At 44.5% G+C, this 21,120-nt stretch overlaps 1 protein-coding gene across 28 annotated transcripts in view; it reads right to left on the bottom strand.

Moving 5' to 3' along the window:
• CACNA2D3 (calcium voltage-gated channel auxiliary subunit alpha2delta 3) overlaps positions 1–21,120 on the bottom strand; it is a 923,853-nt gene that overhangs the window by 211,226 nt on the left and 691,507 nt on the right. For all 28 annotated transcript variants that reach the window (XR_008476741.2, XM_078351196.1, XM_078351197.1 and 25 more), the window contains one exon: positions 17,315–17,389. Coding sequence is in view for 27 of the 28 variants with exons in the window: in XM_078351196.1 (XP_078207322.1) it covers positions 17,315–17,389 (75 nt within the window). In the remaining variant the exon portion in view is untranslated. The remainder of the gene's footprint in view (positions 1–17,314; positions 17,390–21,120) is intronic.

The raw sequence follows: 21,120 nt of genomic DNA, 5'->3' as shown, positions 1-21,120 counted from the left end.
AAATAAGACCTCTATAATTTGAAAGTGTGTCTGTGACATTTGGCGGTACCTTTTTTTTCTTTTGAGATGGAGTGTCGCCCAGGATGGAGTGCAGTGGAGCAATCTCGGCTCACTGCAACCTCAGCCTCCCAGGTTCAAGTGATTCCCCTGCCTCAGCCTCCTGAGTAGCTGTGACTACAAGTGCGTGCCACCACTAGCCTGGCTAATTTTTTTTATTTATGTTTGTATTTTAGTAGAGACAGGGTTTCACCATGTTGGCCATGATTGGCAGGTAACTTTTTTTTTTTCAATAATGACACATTTTTATTTCTCTCAGAACTTTAAAATGTGAACACTGCATACGTCAGCCAGTCTTTACTTCCAGGTACATACTTCATTGGGTCTCAATTCCCTTTTATCTTACATACTCTTGTTCCAGAAGGCAGTTAGATTTTCATCATTCTTTCTGTCAAGATAACATCCAAGGATAAATCCCATAGGAGCAAAAGGAAGAACCCATTGGTCCCACACAGTTGAAGGAAGCTCACCATGATCGCTGCAGGTCCAGTGGCAACAGAGACCGGAGACCCCAAGGACATTATGGCAGGTAACTTTTAAAAAAATTTACATTATTTTCTTTGCATTATTCCTTTGAGTAGTTGACCATATCAAAAGACTCTCGAGTATGTGGAACCATCAGACTGTTTTGAATATGAGGTACAATTAGGAACAACAAGTCGATTTTAGTTTTGAAACTACAAAAACATTGACTTTCCTTATTCACTCAAGTAAAATCTCAAAGTCGTATCCATCAACACTACAAAACGTTAGCTTTCAAAAGATGACGCAGCTAACCATCACGGAAGAGGGAGCTCTCTCTCTTGGTTTTCCTCCTGTGGTCAGTAGCTCACGCCCATTGACTCATATCCTGTCACCTCATTTCCATTGCTTCTCCCTAACTTAGTCCCTGGAGAGTCTCTAGTCTCGCCATCTCAGAGATGGCTGAGGAACAGAGAGAGCCTTCAACTTCAGGTTTTTATGCTAAATGACAATCAGGGCAGGAAGCTGGCAATGAATTTGCAAGTGAAGTTAATAGAGGGATGCAGGCAAGAGGGAAAGAAATCCTTTCTTCCAAGCCAACTGCCATTACCTGTTTATGCCTGTAATAGCATCAACCAACAACCAACGTCAGAATCCTGAGCCTTCATCAGATGTGTGTGTGTAATTTTATTGAGGGAGATGCTTGGCATCATTGCTTTATTTTGTTTTGCTTTTCCTGCTAAAAACTGTTGAAGATGCTTATGAAGGAAGAAAGGACATGAAGGGCTCCATCTTTGTGGCCACCTTTTTCATGAAAGAAATTTCCCAGATGCTTCCAGCTGAGTCTCTCTCCTTTCTCACCTGGGGTGGTCCTTGTTCTGTACCTCTCTGGGGATACCATGCTTTGCAGCATAAACAGGCATGTAGCCACTTTGTACACATATGCTCTAAGCCCTAGCCGTGTTCTGACTACCAAACTGAGCAGGTTCTCGTCCATCATCAGTCCATCCACTCCACTGGACAGGCGAACCAGCAAAATATTCTGAGTTGTTTTTTGTTTTTTGTTTTTTTTGGTGATATAGTGACATGTCTTTTTAAAAATGTTTCTGGATGCATGCTGGTCTAAATAAACCCAAGAGAGTTCTGATGTGATTCATGACTCAGGATGGCCAAATGTCCCCTGCAAGGCTGAGTTCTCTGTGTATTATATTTGCCTGTGACCATGGAAACACAGGCAAGAGCTGGAATGGGTGACTATGATCAGAGAAAGTGGCAGTGAGCCAGGCAGGGCCCATCAAGCTACCATGTCCATTGCTTCTATCTTCTAAATGTGTCTTGGAATTGGATCACATCAGTCTTGCCATTGGCTTAGTGTCAGCCACTGTGATAGCTCTGCCCTTGATATGAGCACGCGTCCCCTAAGCAGTCTCCCTGCCTGTACTCTAACTCTTCCAATCCATTCTCCAGGGTCCAGCCAGAGGGATTCTTTCACAATCCAAATCAGATCATATCACTGCTTGGGCTGGAACCCTCATAGCTCCTCATGCCCTAGATGATAGCGCCCAACAGCCCAGAATTTCACAAGTCCCTGCCACTTGGCCTCTGCTTGCTGTTCAGGCCTCTCTCTTGCTATACTCTGCCTCTCACTCTACTCCCCCACTAGACTGAGCTGGCTGCTAAAAATGTTATCATCATTCTTGCCTTCGGGCCTCTGAACATGCCACCCCATGTGCTCTGAATTCACTTCAACTTGGAGTTGTGGTCAATTCCCGCTATCTCCTCAAGACATCAGTTCCTCTTGGAAGTCTGTCCTGACCTGGCCAGGCTGGGTAGGGTCAAGTCCTTCCCATACTCTCCTCAGCCTCACATGGTGGCCCTACTTCCACAGCCATCATGCTGTACTACAAATTATTAGCTTACTTGCCTGTGTCCCCCACTAGGTCCTAATCACCATGTTCATCATTGGACCATATGCCTAGGACAGTGCCTGGCACAGAATAGGTTCCCACAAATATTTGGTGAGTGAGTGGACAGAGTGAATGAACAAATTAGTTTATGTATTCACGTAACAAACACATGTGTAACAACGACCTATGTTTTGGGCCTGTTCTAGAAGTTTTGTGAACATTATCTCATTTAATCATCACAGTCTCATGCAGCAGGCACTATTTTTTGTTCTCATTTTGCAGTGAAGGAACCTGAGGTTAGGAAGGTTAAGTAGCTTGGCTGAATTTCAAACCTAGAATCTGACCTCAGAGACTGCTCTGCTCCGTAGAGAAACAGGCACTAGTGAGCCTCCCGGTCTGGAACTGAGATTGCTGCCCAGTGACTAACTGAGGTGGATCCTGAGGACACAGGTAGAGGATGACAGCAAGGTGACCTATAGTCATCATTAACCAGGTCTCTAGAATTCATAATGAGCAGAGCTGAATTTCAAATCATTAATGATCAAATGAATCTTTCCTTTAAATATATACAAACATATATTTATATTTGTATTTGAGCCCGGAGAAACATGGGCTTCATTAATATGGGGGGTCTAACCCCATATTCATGAAAAACCTGCAGCAATCCTGGGAGTCAGATAAAAGTCTCAGCCTCTCCCAGTTACTACTAGATCTTCTTCCTAGAGTGCAGCTAGAAACTTAGAAACTCCAGGAGAGGCCCTTTGGCATTTGGAAGAACCAGAATATTTTAACAGGTTCTAATATTCAGGATACATTTCTAAAATCTCTGCATTTTTCACTGTGGAGAGGTAATAATACTCTGTGATGTCTGTCAGCTTCTACATGTTCCAAATAAACCCTTGGTTTGATTTCTCTCCTCTTTCATCTTTTTCTATTTCCCATTCCCAAGGGATCCAGCTTAGTTCACTGGGTGATCCTCTGCTGGGCCACATTTCTGCAAAGCCAGGTCCCAGTCCCAATTTAAATCCAGCTTGAGAATTCCTTAGCAGAGGGGTCCTTGGGCTGCTGATCTAATTTGGAGTGTGTGTCTGTGTGTGTGTGTGTGCACGCGCCTACTTTCCAGCTGATGTTCTAGATTTGTCTCTTGCAGACTTGGGCTTCAGCTCTGCCTGGGGTGAATTGCCTACCTTGATCTTGTGGACTTTGGTATCATAGTCATTGGATCAAAAGGAGAGAAGCCCTTGTGACTGTAGTAAATGTCCCCTTGACTTGCTCTTCAAGAGGGCCCTGCCCTTCCAGGAAGAGACAGGCATCAAAAGCTTGGAATTTGAGACCTAAGCCCACAGCCTCCTGGGTTGGAGCTGGCAGGTCAGTCTGTCATTTGGGATTTCTGTCCTTGGTTAGCTGATACACAGAAGTGGCTGAGCCAATGAAAACCCCAGCAACAGGACAAAGAGATGCTACCAGGGACAATCCTACAATGCTACATAATGGAGGGAGGGAGCCACTGATGCATGTACAGGGTAGTCCCCATCTCTAGGAGAAACAGACAAGTGAGGCTGAGAAAAACTTTCAGCAAACCCTTTGCCTGGCTTAGCCAAACTCCCTTCTTACCTCAAAATTCCAAATGCATTAGTGTTTCCCCTTGCCTAGCAAGCCTCCCCAGAGAACACGGAAATGGCACCTGGGAGGTGTGTTTGAAAATAGATGTGCCTATCACATAATTATGAAAGTTCACCTAAGTGTATAATGGCTTAGAGCACATTCCTCCATGAAGTACAATGGTCAGTGCAGTGGTGTGATAGGGATTAAATCCTTGTGCCAAAAAGCCCATGGTCTCAACATTTTTATTTGCATTCTTTGGGTCTTATCATTTAGGATTATGTAAAAATGACAGCTGCTTATAATTATTTGGAGGTTTGAGCTGCAGTAATTAAAAACATCTGCCTTTATCTTACTGCTACCAGACTTAACCCCGTGAGGTTGGGTCTACTGAACTTCAAAGAGGAAAGCAAGAAATAAAAGAAAACTCCACACATTACTAACAAATTTCTAGTGATTCATTTAAATGTATAACCAGTTATTCCAACAGCCTTCAAACCTTTAATTATCTTTTAAATATATATAATTTGGGACTGCTAATTAGATAGCAATTTAATGCTCTCATGGGGATTCAGATGGAAGGTCTTTCTAAAATGTAAACTCCCAAAGGAATAATCATTGGCATTCAAATGATTGAATTCTTCAGTTATTCAAATGAATGTGGGCATTTACCCAGTTGGGATCATTTGAATATTCTGCTGTCAGATCCAGCTGTAGGGTTTTACAGGGCCCGAAAAAGAAACAGAGTGAGTGTAAGGCGAGGTTATCACTCAGTCAAGTCCAACCCCGCCTCCCCCGGGCCCCCGCCCCGGGAAACAAACAAGATGGGCTCCTTGGGAAAGCCTAACATCACCTACATAGCTCACTCAAGTCTCCTATTAGAGGCGGATGGCTCTGTTTCCTATTTTAAGGGGGAGCAAACTTTCCTGGAATTCGCAGTTATGAAAGCTCTAACGCAGTGCCTGCTTCTCAGGCTTTCTCCAAGCTGTTCTGCCTGCTATTGTCTGGGCAGTTAACATTTTAATTAATAACTCTCCCCTCCAGCAGGCTGCCACAGATGGAGGAGGAGAGGGTTTCATTCTGCCTTGAGCTCCCACTGCCTGTGTATTCCTACCCTCATTGAGATGGTCCTTTAAATTATATAAAGATGTGCATCACATGGAGAAAAGCAATTGATCAATCAGATGACACTGGGCAATGATAGAATCCAGCACTCACACCCCAGCCTCGCAATAGGGCTAGGGTCTGCATTCCTGAGCTGGGGCTGGTAGCTAGCAGCTGAGGCTCATTTCCCCCACAAGGGGAAGGAGGTGCAGACAAATCTATAGGAATTTTTAAGAGATCATTATTCAACACTTCGCCTGTAATTACATTTTGATGAGGTTTTTATTGCTAATTCATCATCCAAGATAGGGCATTCTAGATATGAAATTAATCTAGTAGAACAAAGGTCAGAGTGTGTCCAGTGAAAAGAAAAGCCTTTTCCTCATCAAATCCTTTCATCAAATAAGAAAGCAGCTGAAAATCCTGTGTCTAAATCAAATTTCCTTAAAGTGCCTACTCTCAATTATTAATAGCATAAAGCCAAGGCTCCTTGGTACCCCTAAAAGCAAACGTGGATTCCCTGAGCAGGCTGGTGTTTTAGGAATACATGCTCAGAAGCCTGAAATAGAATGAGGAGCATGCCCAATGCCATGGTATTAACGTAAAAGCCTATGTGAGTGCACTCAAAATTGCATTCGAAGCTCTAGTCTACAGCAAATCAATTTTTGCAGAGACATATCAGCCTGCTGGTGTCTTGGCTTGAATTCTCTCAGAAAATGTCCCTGAGAACAGGATTCAAATGCAAAGTTTTTATTTACAGGGATTCCCGGGAAATACCCGCAGTGAGGTAGCAAAGTGATTCAGAGATGGGAGGGTAGCCAACACAAGGTGCAAGCATGTTACCGCTGTGGGCAACTGTGGTGTAATCCCATCAGGGAACTCTGGGAGCCAGTGTAAAACACACATCTCACAGACACCCTACCTCAGAGGGGCTAATTCCTTGTCATGTCTGGTCTGCTGCATGCCTGGGAAGAAAGGACCGCAGAAGCCAGAGAAAGCCTTTACCTCAGAGCTAGCAGGTATGAGCCATGCTTGCACGCACAGGAATGGTCAAGGCAAAGTGGAGGAAATGGGGCAGTATCAGCAACTACTTCAAGACATGCAGCCCCAAACAGGAATTTGTCAACAAAACCTGGGTCACCTTCTCTTCTTTGAAGATCTGGCTGAAATCTATGAACAGATTCCAGAACCCAGTATAGTCACCATTCCCATACCTCAGGGTCTTTGCACACACTGTTCCTTCAGCCTGGACCAGTCTCCACAGTTTTTCTCATCCCCCAGGACTCCGCTGAAAACATCATCCTGGCTGGGCGCGCTGGCTCAGGTTTGTAATCCTAGCACTTTGGGAGGCTGAGACGGGTAGCCTCTGGAACTCCTTGCCTGAGCTCAGGAGTTCCAGACCAGCCTGTACAACATGGTGAAACCCTGTTTCTGCTAAAATACAAAAAGTCAGCCAGGCATGGTGGTAGGGCCTGTAATCCCAGGTACTCAGGAGGCTGAGGCATGAGAATTGCTTGAACCCAGGAGGCGGAGGTTGCAGTGAGCTGAGATCTTGCCACTGCACTCCAGCCTGGGCAACAAAGTGAAACTCTGCCTCAGAAACAAAAAACCAACCAACAAATAAAACTCATCATCCTTAAGAAAGGGTCTCCCTGACCATCTAACTAACACAGGTACCTCTCCCTACTTTTTGTTTCTTTTGGAGAGCTTATCCAAAATATGTAGTATGTCTTATTTATCAGTTTATTTATGAACTTTAAAAACCCGTATCTTCTCTATGAGAATGCAAACACCAAATAAAGGGACAATGTTATCTATTTTATCACTAGATCTTTGGCATCTTATCGAGCGTCTGTCACGTGGTAGGTGTTCCATAGACAAATGCCATGTACGGGAAGAAGGACAGGAGGGAAGGAGGGAAAGATGGGAGGAAAAAGGAAGGGAGGAAGGGTTCCAGTCACACACAGATGAGCAAGTAACCCATGCAGGTATTTGAAGGGCCTTCTCCTGCTCCCAAGTGTGCTGGGCTGTGGCCTCAAAGTTAGAGGCTGCCGGCCAGCTCCCTGCAGCCTTCCCTAGCTGCCCAGTGCACAGCCAGACACCACGTCCTTTCATAAATTCTCCTCTTGTCAGTACTTTCAACCTTGGTGCTAGATAACATACTGCTTCATTGTGCGTTCCATTTCCTATACGTGGGTTTTCTCTCATCATTTATTTGTCATTCCACCTCCTTTGCCAGGTACCTCGCCAGGCCCTGGATATGCAAAGCTGAACAAAACACAGTTTCATCAGTGTCTTCATGCTACCTGGAGTGCAGAAGAGCAGATGTCTCAAATTATTTCTGCAACCTAGTGGGGAGACCAGACTCAAAGTTTCATGCAAGAAGACCTGAGGAATGAGTACAGACCCCTTGGGGATGAAGGGAAGGCTAAGAGGACTAAAGTTTTACAAAGGAGGGGTGACAGGTAGTTGTGGTGGTGTCACACTGTGAGCTCCTTGACAGCAGGGGTCACAGCCACACCCAGCAGTGGCTTCCAGACTTTGGGATTCATGGTTGCATGAGTCAGGCTGCTCTTTGTCAGCAACAGATAACAATTCTTAATCACTTGAGCAGAAGGAGGGCTTATTAGAAGGGAATATGGGAATTCTCCACTCCCACTACAATGGGAGATAGATAGATAGATAGATAGATAGATAGATAGATAGATAGATCGATCAACTGATAGAGGGTCTCTCATTCTTCCCTTTTCTTTTTCCAACTCTTTCTTCCTTCCTCCCTCCCTCCTTTCCTTTTCTTTACATTCTTCCATATTTCCTCTCTTCTTTCTCTCTTTCTCTCCTGGCAGAGTAATGACTGTGAAAGACAAAGCTTCCATGTATTCTCACTTTCGTATCGCTCAGGGCCGCAGAAGGAAGCACATGGTACACTCGAGCTGGCAAATTAAGAAGGGTTTAGTAAAGAGGCTCCTGGAAAAGCCTGGGTGGGGTGTAGGAAGCAACAGGAAATGATGCAGCATCCCAAAGCTGGAAACAGTGGGGCGCTCCCACCTGTCCCCATGAAGGGCAGGAGGGAGAAGCAGGTGCCGGAGCCCAGAGAGAAGGTTTATGTGGCTTTAGGTGGGGTGCAGCCAGTCCTGGAGGACACAGGGGTGAACACACAGCCCGACTCCCCTGCCCTCTCTTCATTTTCTGTGAGTGTCCTTCCTTTGGCAGACCCTAGAGTCTCAGAGGGGCCACTGCTGTGTTCCATACAGGTGGGCATCTGGGGGCCAGGAGGATGTATGGAGAGGCTGACAGATGCTCTGCAGCGCAACCTGGCATTTTGTCAAAGAACCTAAGGAGATAGCTTCAGGATTAAGAGACATTCATAATGTCCCTTAATTAAACTTATTCGGTTGAATAAGTTTAATTTTATAAAGAAATTTCATTGTCCTACAAAGCAGGCAAGAGGAACTCAGAAGAACTATGAACTCATAGAGGAGGTGGGTAATTGTCTATAGCTGTCTTTTTGGTTTCTCTTCTGAAGACTGACCAAATTTGCTTTCTGATTGACATTTCTTAGCCTAAGCATCAGGGAATATCATTTTTGTCCTTCAAATATGTATTTACTAATTTAATTTAATTTTTAGAATCATTATTGTACATAGGGCATCTTCACATACAGTCAAATCCCCTCAGTGCTGAGCTCTCCATGCAGGAGGCAGTAAGAAGCGGCCTGGGCAAGACACCCAGGGTCCTCGGTACAGGGCCTGGCCCGAGACCCATGGTGAAGGCAGCGCTGTGACTCCCGGTTGCCTGTGTGCTGCCGTGCCTGGCACGCAGAGGGGATTCATAAGCACACTGTCCGTTATCAAAAAATACCTGTGGGATTGATTCCATACACCACCGATCCCTTGAGTGTTCAGGCACAGACCTAGTCACAGGAGTGAGGGGCCGAACGACTGTGGTTTTGAGTTCTCCAGGTCTGCAGAAAGGGCATAGCTCCCACCCAACAAAAACACAGGCACCTGCTGACTTCTTTACCCTCAGGGTCCCCAGATTTAAGCCTTCCCCTCAGCATTACAGTGTGTCCACTTGTGTCCAGACCGGGCAGCATGGACGGTGCCCTCACCAATTCCATCAGGAAGAAAGCATGCAAGGCTCTGTTTTCTTTTTTTTTTTTTTTAACCAAATGATGCATTTCCAAAAGAACAGGCTCGCTACGTGGGGGTCACACAGTCTGGTTTATTTTTTCTCAGAGAACGCCCTCCTCTGAGCAGATACACTTACTAAGCCTCTGTTAATTCTTTCTTTGAAACTAAATGAAATGGACTCAGACCAGGCCTAGGTTGTAGCCGCCGCAGTCGCCGGGGCTCTGTGCTGAGAATGTGCGCTGGCAGGGGCTGGCTGGCTCTGAGTGGGGACCAGGCACTCAACAGTGCCCGCACGCCACCTACTGGGCAGTCTCTTTCAGTTCAGCAGCAGCCTGAGAGTGGGGTGCCAGGAGGCTGGCAACAGATCCCTGTACTAGGCGACCATAGAAAGGTCTATGAATAATGCTAGGTCCAACACCTCCCCCCGGCCCCTGGCTGTGGCCAGCAGAATGCATGGTCCTGAGACGAGAGAAAGAAGTCATGCTTGGTCTGGCCTGAGTTCAGTAGTCCTGGGGAGAGTGTAGGGTGTCTGCTGAGTGCCGTCCTCCCCCACCTCCTCTGGGAAGGCCTCCTGCATCTCAGGGCACTCTTCCTCTAGGGAAAAGCAGAAGCTTCATCTGTGAGCCTGTAGTTCTTCTCGGTCCCTCTTACCACAGGGGAACCCTTGCTTTGTGTGATGAGCTTCCTGCGGGCAGAGACATCCTTCTACCTGCTTCTGTGTCTCCATCAGCTAGCACAGTGCTGGACTCAAGGACATCTGAGGAATGCTTGCAGGCAAGCAGGACGGGATAGGAAGGGGAGAAAAGAAAAGGGAGCTCAACTAACCACACTTTTGTTTCTGCACCCAGTGTAGCAAGGACTACGTAGCAAGGACAAATGTGTGGTGAATGGAAGTGTGTTACCTGCACTTCTCATTAATTGTAAGAAACTGGTACCCGGACATCTAAGCACCAGCATCATTCAAACATACTCCAGATCATTCACCAAATATTTGCTAACTACTCCTTTGGGTAGCAGCAAAGTCCCAGCTATCCACAAAGGACCACAAGGGAGAAAAACAATAGATGTTTTCCGAGAGTGATGAGTGATCAAAAGACAAAGTAAAGCAGGGGACGTGATGGAGAGTGTTGGAGGAGGCATACGGCTCCTCTGGGTGGGAGCAGGGGTGCTTCTCTGAGGTGAGATCCGAGCTAAGAAGCGGAGGATGAGAGAATGCCAGTAACAGGTGTATCTGGGACAAGACCTCAGGTAAAGAGTTGAGCCCAAGAATTTGAGCAGGAAGAAACTTGCTCAAAGGACTCGCTATTTCCTCAGTTGTGGAATTACACAGTTATGTAAAAATCTCATTTAAATTTCACATCTAAATTCTTTGGAATTACACAGAATCTCTTCTCATGACCCATTGCTTGAACTAAGTCTGTTGGACTTAGGTAAGGATCTAGGAGTGCTCCTACCTTTTTAAACCCTTACTTAAACCGATGGTTGATATGCACTGTCTAGTTAGGATTTAACACATATTCACATGTGTCCATGGGGATGTCCACTTAGTTCCATACAAGATGACTAAAGTGTGAGAATATTTCCACTAATTAGCATGTCCATGTATCAATCCATGGATTTAATAACCTTCCATGAGGCCCATCTATAACCAATGTACACTAGCAAACATCAACTGGCCAGGCATCCACAGAGCAAAGAAGCAGAATCTGTTTTGAATGGGGTAAGGGCAGTCCAGAGTGACACAGAGAAAGGCGAATGTCATGCTGGAACCCAGGCGGTGGAGAGCTGATGGTGGAAACATCAATATTAAATTCCAGAGGGGGTGCGAGGTTTTGTTAGGTTAGGAAGATGACACAGTTATCTACAGAATCTAAACTCGCTAAATAGTTAATCTGAGCTTTCCAGAAGGACAGAAATGGCTTTGACATCAATTCTGATTTAGATGACCTAAGAGCTTGGGTTCACCCAATGTGGTTGCTGCTTTCCACCCACAGGCCTCCATGATATGTTTGGGTTACGGAAGTCTAGATGGCTTAGGAGTGAATGTACATGGCTAGAATAGCCAGAGTTTCCAGGCCAAACTATGGAGCTCATCTGCCCTGGCAATCAAGTCAAGGTCTGTTGAATTCTGGGCAAACTCCCACTTCCACTCCTGGACACTGAAGGGGCTACAAACTGCGAGGAAGGAGTGGCCATAGCAGAGGAGGGGAACTGGCCACTGACTGTTGGCTCAGACTTCCAGGATGGCACAGTGATAGGTGGTGGTTGTGGTAACAGAGCCAGTTCGAACCCGCTTTAAGGAAAGAGGGGGTCCTATAATCCATTTCATCTAGAAGGGTCCAAAAAGTCCGGTCACACTCTGGACCCGTGCTGCCCCTTAGGGGGGCCACAGCCACAGGAGGGGCTTGAGCACCTGAAATGTGGCTAGTCTGAATTGAGATATGCCATGTAAGATACACATCAGATTCCAAAGATTAGTATGAAAAGAAGGTAAAATATTACATTAATAATTTCTATATTGATTACATATTGAAGGATTGATATTTTAGATACACTGGGATAAATAAAATATATTCTTAAATTTAATTTCACTTGTTTCTTTTGTACTCTTGTAGATGTGGCTACCAGAAAATTTGAAATAACATAGGCAGCTTCTGTTTGTGACTCACACTATATTCCTACTGGACAGCATTAAGTCTAGACAGATTCTGATGGTCATTGCCCCATGATTACCTTGGTATTGGTCCATATGGCTGCAGAAACCAGGCATCCCAGTCATTCCCACCCTCCAACCACTCCATTTCCTGAAGAACCAACACAGCAGAGTGAACTCAGTACATCTAAACTCACCAGGGTTAAGGCTCCTGATTCTGGCACTTTCTAGCCATGTGATTTGGGAGACACCACTGCATGACTCAGTGCCTCGGCTTCCCGTTCTGTAACCTGGGGATATTGGCCTTCATCTTAGAGAAGCCCAGCTGCACAGCCCAGTACTCACAGTTGTCCTCATTTCAGCTCTACGCTGCTGCTAGATATATCTTCTACCTGGACCTCCCCTAGACTTCATCCTTCCCTTTCCAAGGCACATAATATTCTAGGCTTGATATTCAATTAGTCAATGACTGAAAGCATTAACACACGTGAAACACTTAGACTAGTTCCTGTCCCATAAAAAGCAATCAGTGAATGTTAGAAACATATTAAGACCAACAACAGCAACAACTAAAAAGTGCATCTTTTTGGCGTCCACAGTTACTGATACGCGTATCTTATCCATCCTATTAGACTTCAAGTCATTTGAGGCAGGGCACACCTCTGTGGCCTCTCCAAGCAGCTTGCTGGAGCCTCCAACTTAATGAATGTCCAGTGTGTATTGAAGGACAGAATGTGAATTTCTCTCCAACATTTTTACCTTCCATCTCATCCACTACCACATATGTGACCCATGTGACTGGCAGATTTTCATCTCGAATAAAATCTCTCCAGGATCCTTCCCCATCTACTGGGCTTGCAGACACAGAGAAAACAGCTCTTAGCCAATTTCAATGTAGGCTTCATGGAAATGAGCCCTAAATTTTGCCTGCCCGAGGCTCCTCTGTGGAACCCTGCCATTGTGGTGGCTGCTGAAAGGGAACCTCCTTTGTGTTCTCCTGTCAGCTTGACCAGGTCCACATTCCAGACCTCCTCATTGGGGGAAGGAAATCAACTTAGCTGTCCCTTTATTCTAAAAGGTAGGGACAGATGGATGACCAAAATCTCCAGAAAGATACATATCATGCTAAAGGCGGCACCTTCACGTTCCTACCACCCCCATTCCAATTTGGGCAAAAGGATGCAGCAGACCACCACGGCACGTGTATACTACGTAACAAACCTGTACATTCTACATAAGTACCCCAGAACTTAGAGTATAAGTAAAAAAAAAAAAAAAAGAAAAGGAGATCTATTCAGGGCTCCACATTCTAAGAAAAATTCATAAAGCTCTCAAATACAAAGAAATATAAAGAACCAAAAAACGAAATCTGCTCTGTAACTAAACTTAAAATACTTTTAGCCTGAATGTTAAAGAGTGCTTATGATCAAACAAACATTTCAGGCGCATCATGATGACTCGAAAAGCGTTTCTCAAGATCAAGAGCATTTAATCACTCTCGCTGTGCTGTTGTTCCACTCCCCACCTTGAGAATAGGTGCCAGCTCCTATTCATGGTGCAGTCCCCAACCCCTTTGAAGATGACTTTATCAGTCTTCAGTCTAACATAGGACCGAGCCACACTAGCCACAAGGGCAATGCTTGCTGAACCAACATCAGTTAATCTATCAGGAAGTCACAAGCGGGTGGTGAGGACAGAGTGGTTGAGAAACCCTTGGGGGAGGACTCAGGAGACCCCAGAGATTGCAGAGGATCATTGCTTCAGCAGCTTTGCCGGTTAAACCAAAGTGAGTCCGCTGAGTAAGGTCCCTACATCTGAGCTGTTCTTGGAGACGCTTCATGATTCACACCCAAATCACACAAGATTAAAGAAAATACTGAATAAAATCAAGCCAAACATTAAGTTCAGGGAAAAGATTTTATAGGACAAATTAGAAAAATATTGGTATTGTGCTTCAGAGAAACCTACCTCTTTTCTCTGTCTGGAGGGGCCGAAACAAACTCCATGGCAGATGGAGAGGGAACAGGAGTTATTTTAAGTCAGCTTTCTCTGTCTTCCCCATGCTGGCCGCAACCCCACACTCACACTCACTGTGCTAATCCGGCAGCCTTGGCCAAAACTGAGGGGAACGTCCATTTGTAATAAGGATTTGATTATATGGCTGGACTTGAGAGGAGGCAAATGGGGTTTGAATGAGGGTTCCCTCCCCAACCTAGCCAGAGAAGCTCCTAGCAGCTGGCTGTTCCTAGCCATGCCTGAGAGCTCTGGCCCGGGTGGATTTATGCCCCAGGAAGACACTGGATTTCCAGGGTAAGTTCACAAGTCATTTTATCCTCCAGAAGAACCTAAAGTAAAAATGAAGCTGGTTTTAGAGGATCCTTTCACTTATTCAACTACTGAGTCCCTACTCTGTGCTGAGCGGACTGGTGGTTAAGGAAGGAGGGGAAAGCAGGGATAGGTGAACAAAACAGAGATGAACACAGAACTTGTGCCTGGCAGAGCCACAGGGTATTGATGCCGGCTGGCTCTTAGCTATCATTCTTTAGCTACTGTGGCTTCTAGCACTATTCTTATCACCACCTTTAAAACAAACAACCTTGGTTTCTTCACATGGTAAAACTCACATAGACATTGAGTACAAGTTGTCTACTTGTCTTCTAGACCACAATTGGCCAAGCTTGCCACGGAACCAAAAAGAACACTGAGGGTATATGTACCCCATCCCTTCCCAATGTCTATTACAAAAGCCTGAATCACTTGAATAATAAAAAAGTGTTCTTTAGGTTGCCTCTCTAAGCATCCATTACCACCATGTTCTTCCCATCTTTACAGAAGCAGAGGACAGAACAACAGAAAACAGAGAACATAAGCAGGATATCCAAATAACCACTACTGCCTCTGAGGTACTCTGGGGCCTGCTTTTCTGCACCAGATCCTCTGCTTGCATCACCTCATTAACTCTGACCACAAGCTATGATCAAGGCACTATGGTTATGGCAGGATTATAAGAGAGAAGTGCAGTCAGAGAGCCTGTGTCACTTGCCCAAAGTCACACAGTACAGATGTAGCAAGACTAGGAGTTGAGCTTCACTGTGTGATGCTGGAGTTGAGTCCCTCCCACTTTGCTGTGCCTTTTGCTCAGAAAGAAAACGCAGAACTCAAATCAGAGCCAATGTACACTTATTGACCACATTCAGACGGGTGAATTCATGTAATGCTTAATGGTTGGTATCACCCAAAACTTCTAAGTATCTGATGGCCTTAGGGTCAGAGACAGATGAATGGAACAGATGACCAACTGGTCTGATCATTCCTTATGTTCTCGTCATGGATCAACTGCAACATGGTTCATACTGTTTGGGTTCTCACAAAGAGAATAGAGGGCATTTGTTTGGGCTATACCATGTATGGCATGGCCGAAATCCTAGCGACCACCACCACTTTTGACTCTAGCAACCACTGCCACTTTTAGTGTGTCAACAGAACAGCAGTGGCATGTGTTTACAAGCATCTGTACTCTTAGGAGATGAACAGCATCGTTGGGGTTGGTCTGCTTTTCCAAGAGTCTTTCAGCCGCCCTCTCAGTGGCCAAAGCTCTGGAGAGTACAACAGATGGACTATTTACAAACATACCATTTGCTTCATGGCCAGGAGATATAAAAGACTGCTCGGCAAATATTTGTTGGCAAAGCACTGTGGGGACCAGTTCACACTGTGAGTTGACTGTGGCAAATTTTCATTGACACAGAGAGAAGGATGCTACCTTGGTGACTTCTTACATCTGATTCCATTTCATTTTTCCTTTAAATGATAGGAAGTGATAAATAGGAAATTAATCCATTTACTAGTAGGAGATTCAGGTTTGATTATTTTACTGACTCTGTTCCTTTCCAATTGGGAATAAATACACACTAGGAGCCATATTCAGTCATGCAAGCTTGTAACTTCCCCTCCTTCCAACAATGATGTCAACTGGGCAACCTGGGAATGGGTAACGTGTTAAGACTGTTTTAGACTTCCATATGTCTTTAGACTTAAATATCTTTAAAAAGACAGCAGCTTTTTCAATCGGACTTTTCATTACTTCTGACTTACATTTGGAATTAGCCATCTAGTTAATTTTGTTTTTTTCTGATAAAAAGATTGTTGAAATTGAGTATTACCATAAGTCCCATCTTAAAGCATGCATATGGTACCCACATGATGTGGTCATGATTCCATTAATACCAGGGCGATTAGAGCAAAGTTGGATGATGATGGAGCTCTCACATGAACTGTTTCTAAACGATGATGCAAGCGAGAAGTGAACCGGTCCCCACAATGCTTTGCCAACAAACATTTGCATAGCAGGCACTGCCGCTACTCTCTCATTCTCATGAATGGGAAAAGACGGGTGGCATGGATGGGCGTGTGTGCATTTGTGTGTGTGCACATAGGTACGTGTGTGTTTACTGCTTGCTAATGAAAATGATCTACACTTTCTTAACTTTAAAAAAACAGTGTTCACCGCGTTACTCTTTATACTTCTATATCTTTTTAAAAAATTAGATCAACACACACAAACCCAAAGGGATGTACTTTTTTCACACACTGCAACTAGTCCAGGGGTGGCAAATGCATGGTACCCTCAGGGCCAATGCCTCTCCAGAGCCCACTGGAGGCACCTGTTGGTGGATCAGGGACCGATCTGAGAAGCCTGGCCGCCAGCTCAGGATCCTCCTCAACACAGTGCTCCATGCAGCCTTGCCCAGGGATGTGGGTTGATGCTGTTTTGGATTTATCCTAACCCCACTCACTTCAGAGAGAGTAAAGACAATGTTGAGAGAAAGAAAGTGGCTTACACATCAGTTCACCAAGCAATGGTGTAGGCAGGAAATAGAGAAAAATCTCAGCTGCTTCGATTTAATAAAAAAGCTGTTGAATGGCTTCTATGCATGAGGCACTGGGCTTAAGCAGCGTAATGTGGGGGCAAATCCCATTGTAATAAATTTTCAGAGATCTTGGGTCTAATTTGTTGTGTCAAATTAGAGTGGGATTAAGTGGGTCGAGAGCTGGAGTATGAGTGTCCACGTATTACATACAGGGACCTGTTATGATAGGTTTCATGCTGTCTAGAGTTAAAAACATTTTCCGTATGTTGGCAGATGTGAGACAGCTAAATAAGTAAATGCATATAGACATATGTGGCTTTATATACAAAAGCATGATGGTAAATATATTTATCCAACATTAGGTGTCAAAATACCAGTTATAAACGCTATAACAGTCTTTACAATGCTATGAATTGAACAGCTTTTTAAAAGTGAAAACTGCAGCGAAGTGTCATCATTGTTGAACTGAAGGAAATCTTTTAAAATGATAAAAGAAGAAATGCAGAAATACATAATTTCTCTTACCAGCGGCCTGAGTTCTGGATGCGTCAGGATATATCCATTATTTGTGATTGCAAAGGCATAACCGTGAATCCCTAACTGTAGGAGGAAGCAAGAAAGAAACCTTCATTAGCGTGCTCCCTGGTGAAATTCACAAAGCATAAAGCAGCTCGGCATTTAGTAATTTACAGCTTAAACTTGGCATTCATAACCCTTATCAGCACAATATTTCATTAAAATGAATGCAAGGCACTGATCCCTGACATTTGGTGGAAATGAAGACCTGTCACAGGATAAGCTCAACAAATAGCACAATTCAAAATGTCACATCCCTACATTGGCATCCAAGGGCTTTATTTTGATTTATTTAAAACAAAAACAATTACTTTTTTTATTTAACAAGAAATGGCTAATGTTTCTGGAAAGACCCTATGTTCAAATGCACAGAACTTTATCAATGGAGGTGTCTTCTCTCTGCCTGTAATAAGGAAAGAGGGGTCCACATGCTGCCTCACTCCTAGACCCACAGGGGCCATCTCAAATTGGCTCTCCCCTAGGCTGTCATTTTCCATATTTCTTCAAAGATAAGGTATTCCCCCACCCCCGCCCCAGCCTACACATGAGCCTGGCAACCCTTTTCATATCCTTTCGTCTTCAAATTGTGTGGCTGCCTAGCTTTTCCACACATGCTTCCATCAACACAAAGCCCGGGTAATTTTCTATGCAGAGCCTCACTTAATTTATGTTTTCTGACTAAATGGGACTATGGGAAATAGTTTGTGAGCAATGAAATGTTTTATTAGCTTTAAAAAGTATGTAATCAAATTTAACACTGCACTTATTTAAATAATAATCCCAGCTTTTTGACAATATTTCTATTACACAGTTGACTGCACCCATTGGCTATAATAAATTTACCTACAAATCATTCATGTATTAAAACGGCCTCTGGCATAAAACCCATACAGATCTGTCTCTCTGAAGAAAGAAATTGTAACCCAGTTTTGCCAGAGCAGTGAAAGGGGAGAAAACAAAAAGAAATCCTTTTTTTTTTTTTTCCTGAGGAGTTACTTCACGGTTCTGAGCCCCACTGTTAATTTTCTTTAAATTCTCTGCCACTCACATTCTTGAATATGATACTATTAAATGATCCAGACAACAGAGTTTACAAACCAGGAATGACCCTGTCTGCTTGTTAGCTTAACGTCAAGGTGATGTGAAATTAACTTCAGAGAATTTAACACTGGCAATTAAGTTTCTGTTGCATTACATAAAGCAAATATGCAGGTGGTAGTCAAGGGCAACAGACATCTTCTCTTGGAGTTACCTTGCACAGCAAGTCTTAGTAAGATTCGACTCGAATCTAATGATAAAAGTATATTTCATTATGTTGTGAAAGATAAACCAGAGATTTCCTATCCTTTGAGATGTATATCGTCTCTTTCATCTTGTCTCTTGGAAAAATGTCAGACACCGTCAACACTGCATTAATTACCATATTATGTTTCAGTTTAAGATGGACTAGAGGGTCAAAAAAAAAAAACTCTGAGAGTTTGGCTTTTTCCATTAAAGGCAAAAATAGTACTTGATTGAAAATTTGAACTCAAAATTAAACAAAACAAATAATATTTTCTAGTCAGCTCATGTATTCAGCACCTTCTTAATGTACATTACTTGGATTCTTCTTGCTGTGCTTGTGAGAAGCAATACTCAAAAGAAGGCAGGACTCTATTTAGGCTGTAGTTTTCTTTTATAGTACTTATTAAAATTATAATAATCAATTCTTGGTGAGGCTGAGTATAAGTAATCAAGACTTTTGATTATTTCATGTCTGCATCCCCTAACAGAAGGTAAGTTCCATGAGGGAAAAGGTCCTACCATGTAGTTAAAAATATATGGCAGGGTGGTTGGGATGGAAAGAAGATGAGTAGGGAAAGAAGAAAGAAAAAAAGATGGAAGCAGGGAAACAATAAAAGAAACTGCATGTAGTGTAGATTCTACACAGCTTAGCTAAACTCTCCGCTCCATCCCCCAGACGGCAGAAGCTGAGCTCATCTTCCCATCCCAGTGTCCTGCCTTCATTATCTGACTGCCATCTCCGTTTCCTCATTGCCCCTTCATGCCTCACCCCACGGCGCTCTGCCTTTGCCCTCCCTCCACCACCAAACATGCCATAGAAATTCTTTCTCTATGGTTGCAGTGGTCTCTTCACTGCCAAGCCCTACAGGATTTCCTCCCCTGAATCTTCCTGCTTTTGTTAGTTCACTGCTTCCTCCACACTATTCCCTCGGTTTCCAGGTCCCATACTCCTCCTCTTCACAGGATCTTTGTCCTTCACTCATTCCTCAAGTACTCATTTTCCCTGAGATTCTGTCCCCAGTAGCCCTTGTCGGTCTTAGCTGTCCTCTCCCTCAATAAGTTGCAGCGACCACCTCTGTGCTGTTGCTCTTTAGATCACTGCTCTGGCCTTAGTTTCTCCCTTCAGTGGCAATCCAAGTATCCAAAAGGGTAGTGGTCATCTCTTCTTGGCCATCCCTCTGGTACCTCACACCCAGTCACGGGCAGTTCCTCTAAAGCTGCTCTTCCTCCTCCTCCTCTCTCTCAGTAGGCTGCTGCATGACCCACACAGCCTCCCCAGTTAGAAACTACAGCATCAGTATGAAATTCTCCCTATGCTTTTTTTCCAGGTTTGCTCCAATTCAACCCTGCTACCCACCCGTACCACTGCTATATTAATTCAATAGATTTTCTACCATGGTCCTGACTTTCTTCCTGCTTCAGAGCTTGATCCCAACAAGATCCTCCGCCAGGTTGATCCAAGTCAAAGGTAACTGACCATGTTGCTTTCCTTTTGTAACAGCCACGAACAACCCCTTTTGTGTGGAAGACAGATCCACAGGCCTGCTCATCAGGTCTCCCTGGGGCCCGGTGCCCACCTGGGTACGCAGCCCTATCTCTCTCCGCTCACTGCCATTCAGGGTGCACAGGAGCAATGACTCCCCTGGAGTCTTCTCTCCCAGACAGACCTTTGCTCGCACATGCCAGCTACTCACAGCATCCCCCTTTCCCTCTCCCTGTGGCTAATCCTCAGCCATGCTATAAGCTCAGCCTCAGATCATCTCCTGTAAAAAGGCTCTTCTGACTTGCACTTTTGTTTTGTCCTTTCCATACCATCATCACCATGTCTACCCTGGCCCCTGAAAATGCTACATTTGGCCAGGCACAGTGGCTCATGCCTATAATCCCAACACTTTGAGAGGCCAAGGCGGAGTTCAAGACTAGCCTGACCAACATGGTGAAACTCTGCCTCTACTAAAAATACAAAAATTAGCCAGGCATGGTGGCACATGCCTGTAATCCCAGCTACTTGGGAGGCTAAGGTAGGAGAATCACTTAAATCCAGGAGGCAGAGGTTGCGGAGAACCTAGAATTCACCACCGCATTCCAGGCTGGGCAACAGAGTGAGACTCCGTCTCAGGAAAAAAAAAAAGTTACACTCACTTTTCTGCCTCTCAACCCTAGGTAGTTCTCTTTCTTTCCTCTGATTTGTCCTAGAAAGAACTGGAGGTGGCCAGTCATGGTGGTTCATGCCTGTAATCTCAGCGCTTTGGGAGGCTGAGGCGGGAGGATCACTTGAGGTCAGGAGTTTAAGATCAGCCTGGCTAACATGGTGAAACCCCATTTCTACTAAACATACAAAAATTAGCCAGGCATGATGGTGGGTGCCTGTAATCCCACATACTCTACAGGCTGAGGCAGGAGAATCGCTTGAACCTGGAAGGCGGAGGTTACAGTGAGCCAAGATCACACCGTGGTACTCCAGTCTGGGT

Source organism: Callithrix jacchus, chromosome 15 (assembly GCF_049354715.1).
Source record: "Callithrix jacchus isolate 240 chromosome 15, calJac240_pri, whole genome shotgun sequence".
NCBI lineage: Eukaryota > Metazoa > Chordata > Mammalia > Primates > Cebidae > Callithrix > Callithrix jacchus.
This window is presented reverse-complemented; position numbering and strand designations above follow the sequence as displayed.